A 12,409-nucleotide genomic window follows, 5' to 3' on the forward strand; every position below is an offset into this window, starting at 1 on the left:
ACACTTGTTGTATTGGTGATAGTCCAAGTTCTTGAAATCATAATGGGTGATCAGATTCTAACAAAGATTTCTACTGTAAAGCTTGATATTATATTTTTATATTTGAATCTAGGTTGTATATGGAGATACAGATTCAATTATGATACAGTTTGGTGTACCAAATATAGAAGAGGCCATGACGCTAGGGAGGGAAGCCTTAGATTATATTAGTGGTACATTTACAAAGGTACAGTGTCAAGAATTTTAAATATCTGTGAAGCCTCTGGAGTTGTTAATGATGTTTTTGTAGGGATGAATGTTTTAATTTAATATCACCTTTCTTTTTAAACTAATCTTCTTTTGACATTCCACTTCCATGAGATCTTTGTAAATATGCACAGGACAAGATGATCAGTTATGCTTTTTTGTGGCCTATCTGCATCTGTTTGGTGCATCTTTGGCATCTAATCAGTGTGTTATTTAACATATGCTTTTATGCAGCCTATTAAACTAGAATTTGAAAAAATATACTACCCATACTTGTTGATAATCAAGAAAAGATGTGTTGGGTTGTTGTGGACAAAGCTAGATGCTTATGACAAAATGGATACTAAAGGTGACAAGCCTGATCTTTTTGTTTCAAAGACATGCCTTAGTGTTTGTGAAGGCTCAAAATGCTCTTAGAAAAATAATTTATTTGATGCCTTCTTAATTATTAAATATTCCCGATCTTTTAAATATTCCATATCAACAGGCATTAAAATAGTGCGAAGGGACAATTGCCTGCTAGTGAAGAGCTTGGTTACAGAGTTCCTTCACAAAATACTCATTGATCATGACATACCTGGTGCAGTGCAGTATGTCAAGAACACTATTTCTGACTTGTTAATGAACAGAATGGATTTGTCACTTTTGGTGATAACTAAGGTGAGAACAATGAATCCTTCTGCATATTTATGACCAAATTTGTTTGACCATTTGTTACTTTTGAAATGGAGAAAATATGATAGGGGGCAGAGGAGATTTACATTGCGAGCAAGTCACTTATTACATATTCCTGGTTTCAAGTGTTAGAAGTATATACTATATACCTATCTGGTGTAGGCCATGGAAGTTTCCTTTTTAAGTCTGTCATGTTTCTTCTCCCTACATTCTGTACTTGGAAGGGATTTAGTCAATATTCATTGCTAGCAATGGGAGGAAGAAGTGTCAAGGGAGGCTCTAATACAATTGAAGGGAATCAAAACATGACAATATATAATATATCTGCATTTTTAATCTCATCCTGACAAAAATTAATTATTGTTTAGCTGCGGCAGAAATAGATGTTTGCAGGTCATATCCTTTATCAAGGCTATCAACATATTCTTAAGGGCATTGTTGTTTGCCTGTGCTAACAATCTCTTTGTTGAGTCAAGGTCTAACAAAGACTGGAGATGACTATGCAGTCAAGGCAACACACGTGGAACTAGCTGAGCGCATGCGGAAGGTAAATACTAGAAATAACTTCTCAGAACAAGTATAATGAACGGTGCAATGCCTTCTGGTTCCATTTCAATCCTATCTCTCTATTTTTATTACTGCAGTGCATCTAAAGACTCTTGTAATATTTTGATTTTTATTGACAATGAGTCCATTGTTGGATTTTTTAAATTGATGTCGTGTTTTAAAGCCAAGTTGCCCCTGGTTTACAGAGGGATGCTGCAACTACTCCAACTGTCGGTGATCGTGTTCCATATGTCATCATAAAGGCTACAAAAGGTGCCAAGGTAATAATTAACCCCTTCTGTGCTCAGCATAAGTCTCGATATTGCACTAAAAAATGGTTATTTTAATTATTTTGTTATGTTTTATTTGGAGGCATAATTTACAGAGGGATTATGGATATTAATTAACCCCTTTTGTGCTCAGCATAAGTCTCGATATTGAAGTAAGTTCTGTCATATTCAAGACCACCGAGCCACATATTCTGTAGATTAAAGGCTAAGTAGAATTATTCTCCAAAATATATCATAGATTAAAGGCTGAGTAGAATTATTCTCAAAATCCTAGATAGTAAGCACTTATTTTGAGCTACATTATGCTTGATCTTGATAGGCTTTTAAGCCTGTTAAAATTATTATCAAAACTCTACACGTTTAGTGCTTATTTTGAGCTCCATTGTACTTGATCTTGCTAGTTTTTTCAATTCCTTTGGTCTTTTCCTTTTCTCAGCTTGTAATTTTCCAAAAGCATAGATGTTTAGTGCTTATTTTGAGCTTCATTGCACTTGATTTTGACCCTTTTTTCATTTCCTTTGGCCTTCTCCTTTTCTCAGCTTGTAATTTGCCACCGAAAAGCATAGACAAACTTTACAAAGAAATGGTAGCCAGTTTCGAACCCTACTTAAATAACTTTCAGAGGTAAGAGCTTTTCAAAGTTTCCTATTATGCAGAAAGAAATCAAAGTTTAGAGCATAGGTTTTTTCAGTTTTATTTTTGTGCAAGTGTTTGGACATGCCAGAAAAGAATTAACAACGCAGGGAGCCTGGTTACATCTGAGCCAGTGGCTGGAAAATGCTCTTTGCTTCTTTCACTTCACAATCGTATACACGCTCAAAAATGTATTGAAGGTATGTACGTAAATATAGGTTTGAAACCCCTTACCCATGTTAAAAGACGTAGAATTTTCTATTTTAAGAAATAATGAGCAATGGTTAGCTACAAAGTAGAGTATTAAGACTTATACTTTTAGAGTTTCATGCAGACAAGGCTTAAATATCACAGACTTTACTCCATACTTTGATGAGGTTCCATTTTTACATGCGTGCCATGACCTTAAGGTAGGTATGCAGGCACCGAGAGGTAAGAATTGAACATATGGCATTGGTGAGCCATTCGGGTACTTGAGGTAGCTATGCTGGCACTCAGAGGCAAGGATCGAACTTAGCGTTGGTGGGCCATTGGGGTACTTTCTGAGCAGTAGGCATGAGGGCACTGAGAGGTAGGATTTGAATTTATCCCAGCGTAATGCTTATCCAAATGTTACAGACCCTAACCCATCTCCATGCTCTAATTAAGGCCTGCATTTTAACATTTGTTGGTTGGGCTGTAGGAATTTATCATAATTATCCAGGTTCGAGTCTAAGAATGGGCTATGCTTGAGAATTTCGCTCTTGCCAAAAATTATGACTTATTCTTCTTTCTTCATGGATATAAATATTTATTCAATTCCAAACGGAAAAGAACATGTCTAACATTCAGGAAGAAAGGGGGATCCCTTGAATTGCTTGTATTTTCAAGTTTGTTCATGGATATGAATATGTTTAATTCCACATGCAAGAAAACATGTCTAACCTTCGTGAAGAAAGGCTGACCGCTTTTCTTGTATTGTCAAGTTTAGTCCCTTTTTATGCTCTTCTTCTTTTACTTTTCTTTATTTTTGTTTCATTGTAGGAACACTCTTGTACCTATTCCCTTGAAGCATAATATATAGGGTGGAAAAACTTGGCTAGAAGTGTTAAATATAGAGAAGTGTTATATACGAGGATGTATAAGTTAAATTTGCGATAAGCCCAGTGGGCTAGTTTAACTGGTTGCTTTAGACCGACCAGTTTCAATTGGAGATTGTTGCAAATTTCATAGGTTCAAGTCCAATAGAATGTGACAAATCATTTTCAGGATTTCCTCCAGCTCTACTTGAGTTATGCATGTCGTCAAAACAAACTTCTAAACCATTTGAATGAAATGATAGTTGGAAGCCATATATGTTTCTGGAGGACCAAAATGATGAACTATATCAAAACTTTTCTAGTTAGAGGAAACATAGCCACAAGAATAACCTGGTTCACTTCTAGGGTAAGAAGAAATTGTTGTTGCCACAGTTGCACTGTGGAAGCCATCAACAGTATAGACCTGTAGCTTTCCCCTGCAAAGAATGGGAAAATGAAGTTGTATACGATGATGAGCATGCAAAAAAAAGACCTATGATAACAGAAACATCATATATTCAACAAGAGCCTTACCTGCGAAGGTTGGCGTGTAGTGGGTGATAATGTTGAAAAACTTTCCAGGAAGACCTTACACTTTTGTTGAATGAACCTAAGATCCAAGTGAAATGGGGAAAGATTTATCCAAGACAGATTGAATATATGATGTTTCTGTTATCATAGGTCTTTTGTTTTGCATGCTCATAGAAATCCACCGTTCGATCATATTTCAAAGCTTTAGCACTTATTTTTTAGAGAGAAACCCCAGAAAATATCGCCTGAATGGCACAGTTTTGAGGTCGGTGAAGAAATTAGCAACTCGATTAGGTTTTGAAAGCTTCCACATTCTCTTTGCTGTCATAGGCTGCGTATTTTAGTGTAGAGTTACCTTCCCTAATTTTGTATAGGGAGCTCATGTTATGTCGTTATTTTGAGTCCTATTATTGTAGTGATATGCATAAAGGCTTTCCTACTTTCTAGACATTTGGTATTTTGGTCTTCACATTTTTATTACTGTAAGTTGTATATTAGGCAGTGTTAAGTTTCATGGCTTTAACATTATTTCTCCTATGATAGGTAGAATATTTTCATCAACTGCTTAAGCGTGTAACGTAGATGGGCAGTTGGCATTCTTAGCGTATCAACCAGTTTTTATTTTCAAGCTACCTTTATCTAAAAATACCGATCTTGCGGTGGAAGAGAATATGGATGGGCTAATGTGGTTACCATCATCCACATGGACCTTATGACAATTGTATATGGTAAAAGCAATTAATCAGCACACACTGTGAACTCATATTCATTTGGTATGCTTATTATGATCTATTACGCATCTGCTATTTTGCTATTCCATATTCAATAGAGTTGCAAACAGATGAGATATTTTGAAGCTTTAATGTCTGTCTTACATGATTTCATCGTGTGTTTATACAGCTGGTGATTTCATTTCACAAAGATGAGATATCAGCTGCCTCATTGCTTTATCCATGTAAAGTTGGATTTCTCAGGAAAGGCGTTGAACTTCCTTTAGGAATATTGTCATTTGTGTGTAGGAGAGTTTATGACACTACGAATAGGTTTTTATGCTGGTTAACTGATCAAGACTACACTAATGTAAGTTTTCCCACACCATACCTGGTTAAATGATGGAAATAGGGCACTTGTTTAGATTTTCATTTTTTCTATTTGTATATCTAAATGTCATGCTGGGTATGCTAAATACATGTTTGAAGGGGCGTTTATTTTGGAGGAGTATTGTTGTCCTCAATGACTTGAGAATCAGCCTACGAGCAGCCTCTACTAGTCAAAGTTCAAATTTGTCTATGATGCAGTGCAAGTATAGAACACGTCCAAAGTTATTTGAGTCTTTGGACTCAAGGATCGAGGTTTGACAAAAGACATTCAATTAGCATCATATCTATTGATGCCAGGTCGTTGGTCCCTAAAGAAATCAGATACCAGATGTTGTAAAAGTTCTACTTTACAAGTGAAACATATCTGGCAGATATTGGATAGTCCTTTTTGTTGATTTTTTCTTTTCCCTCCAACTTGCATTTCAGAACATCTTTTTCCCACTTTTTCCATTTGATATAATTGCTATTTGGAGCTAATTTCCAATTTTAAAGCAGTCCAGGATTACTCTACATTGATGAACAAAGTTAGATTGAAGGTTTAAAATTTAAATGGATTTGTGGTACCAAGGTCCCATTCTTCTTGAATTTTCCAGAAGGGGAGTGTCTTTTGATTTATTGATTGGAATCCTGTCCACGCTGACTTTTTAGATTAAATTTATTTGATAGTGACATGGATTAAAATAAATAGATATAATGGGAGGTGCAACTTTTGTGAATGATTTCTTCCTCAGCACTATTTTGTAGGATGGCTTCTTTATGTAAAAGTTTTCGTCTGGATATAATGACTAATGTGTTTACTTGGGCTCAGGCATATGAGAAATCTGAGGATCCAATTTACGTATTGCAGAATAACATCCCTATTGATCCACAATATTATCTGGAGAATCAACTGAGCAACGTGAAAGACCAAAGCATCATCACTTGCAGTTTGTGCTTGTTGTGGAGGTAAATCCCCTCTACGGACAGAGGCGATCCCTACTAGCCCAGACTGGGTCTAGCAACAATCAAACAATGCTATCACGCAAGTTCCTAATTGCAACTTAAAGGTGGATGATGAGAACCTACTTCGATTCCAACGCTAATATTCATAGAAGAGACGTCGCTCTTGTTCCTTTGCTTCGGCCGGTCACGATCCCCACGATCTTCGTGATTGGACACCTGCACATGCAAAGAACAACACAAATACAAGCATAAAATCCAATAGATGCAATTATATATCAATAAGAAAAGATATAACTCAACATCAATCATTACAAAGGACAATGAGAGTGGAACCATAATGATAGTCATCTATTATTGATAAATAACAAAGAAGAATACAACCATAGTTCTGACGTCAAATCCTCCTTTAGCTAGGTAATCAGCTACACAAGTCTTGCAAAGCTTGTTGGGATGGGAAACGAGCCTCTCTCTCCTTGATGACAAGAATCTCCTCACTTAGATTTGGCCTTATGGATACAAAGAAGGCTCTTGCAACTTCAATCTCTTGAACTCCTGGAATTCTCACTATCACCAACACTCTGCTGGAACTAGAACTACTGTAACTAACTTGCTCAAGGCATAGAGGCAAGCTTTTATAGATAGAGAAGAAAGAGATAGGATCAACCACATTATTCATGGGATTGGTTTTACCACTTGGAAACTTCCATGAAAGGTGGCAAACCACTTTCCCTTCTATGGAGATTCGAAGCCAAACCATCCTAGCTCAACATAGATTCAGTTGGTGAATGGGTTGAAGAGAACCTTCGGAAGCTTGTTGGTTAAAAACTTTGCTCAATTCGGTTGGCGCAAGTGCGACTCTGGGACAGAGCGCCAATGGCGCTCCCTTTTTAGAGGATTTCCCTCATTGGCGCGGGCAGTGAACTGTGGGCCCGTGCTAATGCAAAAAGAGCTGTTTTCATGGATATTTTGCAGGAGATGTCTTCAGGGCATATGAAGCTCATACTTAGAGGAATATAATGCAAGTGGTTTCAGGTCATGTCACTTCTCACAAGTCCCGGAATGAGTCCTCCAGTGTGCGGGAGAGAGGTAAAAGGGACGGTGACAAACGGTGACAAATTGCTGTGTAACAATGCTCTTTTGAAAATTTCACCAGTGTTTCAAATATATCTTGATAGATAGTAATTCTTTCCAGCTAAGTGTTTTTGATTAGTGCCTGTTTTTCTCTGTAGCCACTGTTGAGAATATTTGAGCCCATTTTGAAGAATGCAAGCAAGGAGCTTCTTCATGGTAGTCACACACGAGCAGTTTCCATATCAACTCCTTCAAATAGTGGAATTATGAAATTTGCCAAGAAACAACTCAATTGTATTGGTTGTAAAACACCTATCAGGTATTTCGTTAATACAAGTAGAGGGTGTCCTGCATGTGGTTTCCTTGCTTATAGTAGTGCACAATTTAGAGTAACTATTATTTCAGTTTGGCGCTTTAGAAATCTACTAGGGTTCATCTTTTTGATGTGGAAAAATCTATGAGGTTGCATGATTCCATGCCTACTCTCCTTGTAAGAAACTGTCTAGCGTTCTTATAATAAGAATGTCTGGTTAGGTTGCTTCATACTGAAATTCATGATGTTACCTAATTTCATGTTGCCATTGCAACAAAGAAGATCAGACACTTTGTTCACATTGCAAAGGAAGAGAAGCAAAATTGTATCAGAAAACAGTTGCAAATGGTAAGCTGGTATTCTAATACCATTACTCTTTATTTGGAGAATTTAAAGTAGGCCTTGTGTCTATTGTTCTCACCTATATTTTCTATCATATGACACTAATATTTGATCAATGTTAGTGAGGGAATTAGAAATGCTCTTTGGTAAACTATGGACACAATGTCAGCGATGCCAAGGCTCTCTGCACCAAGATGTTCTTTGCACAAGGTTTTTGAATGCTATATTTCAAGTATTACATTTTCATAACATGATTTAAATTTACATTATGGATGTATTTTGTAACATTTGTGTGATCATGTATTTGTTTTTAATTAATAGGATTTTTTTTTAATTTTTATTTTTATTTTTACAATTACTATCTCTTTTATACTTACATTGATGTCCTATCCTTATTGCAGTCATGACTGCCCAATATTTTATTGTAGGAAGAAAGCTCAGAAAGACCTAACTGAAGCAGAGGTGCAACTAGAGCGCTGGCAGTTTTGAGGATGCTGCCTGTGTAGCTTGTAATTTTTTGTATTATCGAATATTTTTGTTTTCCTGAATTTTCTCTGGTGTATGTTTCTCTGATTTAATGGACCAGGGAATTTATTTGGTCCCTGAATCAGGATGAGCATGGTTTATTTATTGTACAGTAATTGTCAAGTCCTTGTTATTTAATGTTAACCAGTTCGATATATCTTTTCTCCTTGCAAATGAGATGGAGAACAATGGTTCCAACTAGGACATATGGAGTAGGTGTGAATATAAAGCTCAATCATTATGGATCTATTAGCTAAACCATAATTAGTGCTATACTTAAGCTTATTGAATAGGGATAGATAGCTATAGGTTGGGTCTGTTGTTATAAGTACTCTTATATGCTTATGAACATGGTAATACATGTGTTGTAATTACCGTAATATTTGGATTCAGGTTAGGCTAATTGATAGGTCATAACACCCTATATTAGTGGCATATGAGTAATATGTGGCTATCTTATTACGATTCAAACATATTAGTCTCCTGGTTAGTATGATTCCCATTAGATAGAATGACTAGTATTACTATAGATGCCAAGTTTTCTCGGTTCCAGATCATAGATTGACGAGTGACCATGGGGAACATAGACGGCGTATAGGCTGGTTACCTCAAACGATAGTTATGATACATACTTCCCAAGGCACACCCTATAAATGCAATGTGCACGCATATCCCAAATTTTAGGAGAGCACACACTATAAAACATAGATCTGCAGGCTTACATATGTATATCCAGACATGCATATAGTTGAATGGATGGATGGATGGATAGGTAGATAGAGATGGATACACAGATAGATTGGCAGGAGCAAATCCGAGACAATAGTTTGAGCAGATTTATTTTTTTTTAAATAATTTTTGGCAGGAGCAAATCCGAGACAATAGTTTGAGCAGATTTATTTATTTTTGAATAATATTTTTTATTCTCTCTAGAGAGACAATAGATTGAATTATGGACATTTATTTTTTTTTAAATAATTTTTTATATTGTCTCTAGAGAGACAATACTTTGAATTATGGAAATTTATTTTTTTGAAATAATTTTTTATATTGTCTCTAGAGAGACAATAGTTTGAATTATGGACATTTATTTTTTTTTAAATAATTTTTTTTATTGTCTCTAGAGAGACAATAGTTTGAATTATGGACATTTATTTTTTTTTAAATAATTTTTTATATTGTCTCTAGAGAGACAATAGTTTGAATTATGAAATTGTCTCTAAAAAGACAAAAATGTAATTGGCTCTAAAGAGACAAAAATGAAATTGTCTCTAGAGAGACAAATCAAATTGTCTTTATAGAGACAATAATAATAATATGTGTTCTATATTGTCTTTATAGAGACAAATTTTTGAGATATTATATTTTGAGACACCCACTTAGAGACAATATTTAAGACAATATTTGAGTTTCTTTTTGTCTCAAGTTAAGACAATTGACTCAAATATTGTCTTAAAACCCCCCTACATGTAGTAGTGAGCCAACTTGTCCTTTAGCTCTTTTTCCATGTCTATCAAGTGAAATTATAATAATTTATAATATTTAGTAAAGATGCATCTAATTTAATTTTAGATTAGGACTCACATTTTATGTTTTATAATTCTTTTAAATACCACTTCTTAATTTCATATTGAGCATGGAAATAATTACACATCCTCCTCATACTAAGATGCAAAAGATGTCTATCCAATGAAAAAGAATTCCTTATCAAAATAAATACATACAAAATTATTGTTGTGCATATAATAAGCATTTTGTTTCCTAATGAAAATTGTTAACAAAATAAAAATATCTATTCAATGAAAAAGAGTTATTTATCAAAATAAATACATCCAAAATTATTGTTGTGCATGTAATAAGCATTTTGTTTCCTAGTGAAAATTGTTAACGAAATATAACTCTCGTAGGCCACCAAGAGCTTCTCAAAGGTTGCTTACATTAGAATGGTCTTTAAACATCCCCTTGCAGAACGAGAAAAATTGAGTAATTATATTATTTGGTTTTTGATAGGATTAATATAAAGTAATTCTTAATTCAATGTTTTTTTTTATAAAGTAGTTGGTTGCATGTGTATTATTCATTCCGTGTTTGGACCTACTAAATGCATTGTTTTTACTAATATTATTTATTTAAAGCTCAGAAATTTTTAGATCAAAATGTATTATCATTAGTTATTGCACCTCAATACAATTTTTAATAGAGAGAATATTATTAAACAAGCACAAGTCAGAAATATAAAATACCAAGCATGGTTGAATTAACCACCTGTTCAATTCTCACTATGCCTCAAGTCACTGGAACTTCTATAATAACACTAGTTATTCTTAGGTTGGATACAAAGATAATAATATAAATGTGAATATATATGTTTCTCATAGAATACCCATGTCATAGAAGAAATGTTGTTACATGCATTCTAGGAAGATGAGATCAAGTAGTCAATATTTTTTTGAAATACTAAAATCTGCTTCAATCATCCATCTTTTTGGCCATAAGTTAAGGTTTACGGATAATAATTTTGTTATAATTTAAAAGAAATATATGATATGTCAATGTATGTTTCTCTACACTACTAATGTAATTGACCATTAATTCCCCTATATTTTAACTAATCTTGTAACACACTGAAGAATGAAAAGGAAGTTCATTCATACATGATGATAATGTATATTTCTATTTCCTACTCATTGTGGGTTACTCAAAGATAAAATGCTTATAAGTGATAATGCCTTTTTGGCGCTTGTAAAGAGACGAATTAATTAATTAAAAATTGGGTGTTGAGAACATAACATATCACCCTTGTCCAATTATTACATTATATATAGAGGTGAATATATAAAAAAAAATATGTGCGTAGAATGTAGCAATGATAGGTACCCAAGAAAAAAAAAGAGACACATGGTCCTTATAAGATATCAAGATACATATCAATAATCCCTTGGTTGGGTACCTAACACATGAGCACCTCGTTATGAGGGGTCATGGGGTCAATTATCCTCGACACCCTCTAGAGTTCGACTCTTATATGAGTCAGTGAAATTGATCCCTTCGGAGATCTATCTAGGACCATTTTTGTAGATGTTCTGATCACAAATCTTCGAAGTCTGTGAACCACATTCTAAAAAAAATCCCTAGAATTCAAAAGCTCTATCTTTACAAAAAAAAATTAGTCTCATTAAACGAAAAGCCTTATACATAAATAACTCAAAAATTATGTGAATCCTAAAAGATTCAATACTATAAAACATATAAATAATACATAGTTTAAGAAAATTAAAGATTGAAGTACCAATCTTTTAATTAAATATAATCATTAAAACATTAACAATTTACCACTATCATATTGAAAATAAATTAAATTATTTTAAAATTTATTTTTAATTCTAAAATCTTCATCTTATTTATATAAATAGTTTAATGTTTACAAAGTATTTTTGTTTTCCTGCAGTAACACCTACTTAATTAGATAAAAAGCAATAAAAACTACTTAATTAGATAAAAGGCATTAAAATATAAAAACAGTTTAACTTAAAAAAAATTAATAAATATTTTTTTATCTTATCATTATCCAACAAAATGGATTTTAAATTTTAATTTAATAATTTACTTTAAATCATTTTAATATTATTTTATTTATAATTATTAATATTATTTTATTTATAATTATTAATGACTTTTTCCATTCTTATTTTTTTTCCTCAAATTACTTTCAATTTAATTTTTTTATTAATATAAAATATTTGACACATTTTACTTCAGTTGTAGATATACTGAATCAATTCGACATGGAAATAATATACTAGATAATCAAGAAATCCCGTTTATGTCTATTGACCAAGGTGAAAAATTAAAAATTTGCATTTTCCATTTTTTATTTATTTACAAATCGATTTAATTTATTAAATATATATTAATAATTTTAGTAATTTAAAAATATTTAATTTGAAAATATTAAACAAATTTATTTATATAGAGTTTACATTGCACTAAACTAGGATTGTTTGTATTAGTATTTTTAAGTCAAATATTCATTACATCCAAAAACCCTTTAATATCAAAACATATTATTAAGCATAGTTAACAAATTTATATCATTCCCTTAATATATCTATCAAATACAACTAAAACACTAACACT

The 12,409-nt window shown here is 33.2% G+C and overlaps 1 protein-coding gene across 1 annotated transcript; it reads left to right on the forward strand.

Moving 5' to 3' along the window:
• Window positions 1-867: 867 nt before the first annotated feature.
• LOC149224765 (DNA polymerase delta catalytic subunit-like) lies at window positions 868-8,427 on the forward strand. The gene is made up of 8 exons (XM_089383606.1): window positions 868-904; window positions 1,395-1,468; window positions 1,674-1,748; window positions 5,888-5,977; window positions 7,251-7,411; window positions 7,680-7,753; window positions 7,870-7,957; window positions 8,149-8,427. The coding sequence occupies exons 1-8, from the start codon at window positions 868-870 to the stop codon at window positions 8,234-8,236; spliced, it is 687 nt and encodes a 228-aa protein (XP_089239732.1). The 3' UTR covers window positions 8,237-8,427.
• Window positions 8,428-12,409: the final 3,982 nt, after the last annotated feature.

This window comes from Pinus tabuliformis, chromosome Q, assembly GCF_031772625.1.
Source record: "Pinus tabuliformis cultivar Carrire ecotype Pingquan chromosome Q, CPIR1, whole genome shotgun sequence".
Classification (NCBI taxonomy): Eukaryota; Viridiplantae; Streptophyta; class Pinopsida; order Pinales; family Pinaceae; genus Pinus; species Pinus tabuliformis.

Bases quoted from the DNA above. Each gene is read 5' to 3' on its own strand.
- LOC149224765 (XM_089383606.1), top strand. From the start codon at position 868: ATGAACAGAATGGATTTGTCACTTTTGGTGATAACTA. The intron at 5,978-7,250 runs GTGAAAGACCAA...TTTTCTCTGTAG, and splicing joins TGGAGAATCAACTGAGCAAC to CCACTGTTGAGAATATTTGA. The intron at 7,958-8,148 runs GTTTTTGAATGC...TCCTTATTGCAG, and splicing joins CAAGATGTTCTTTGCACAAG to TCATGACTGCCCAATATTTT.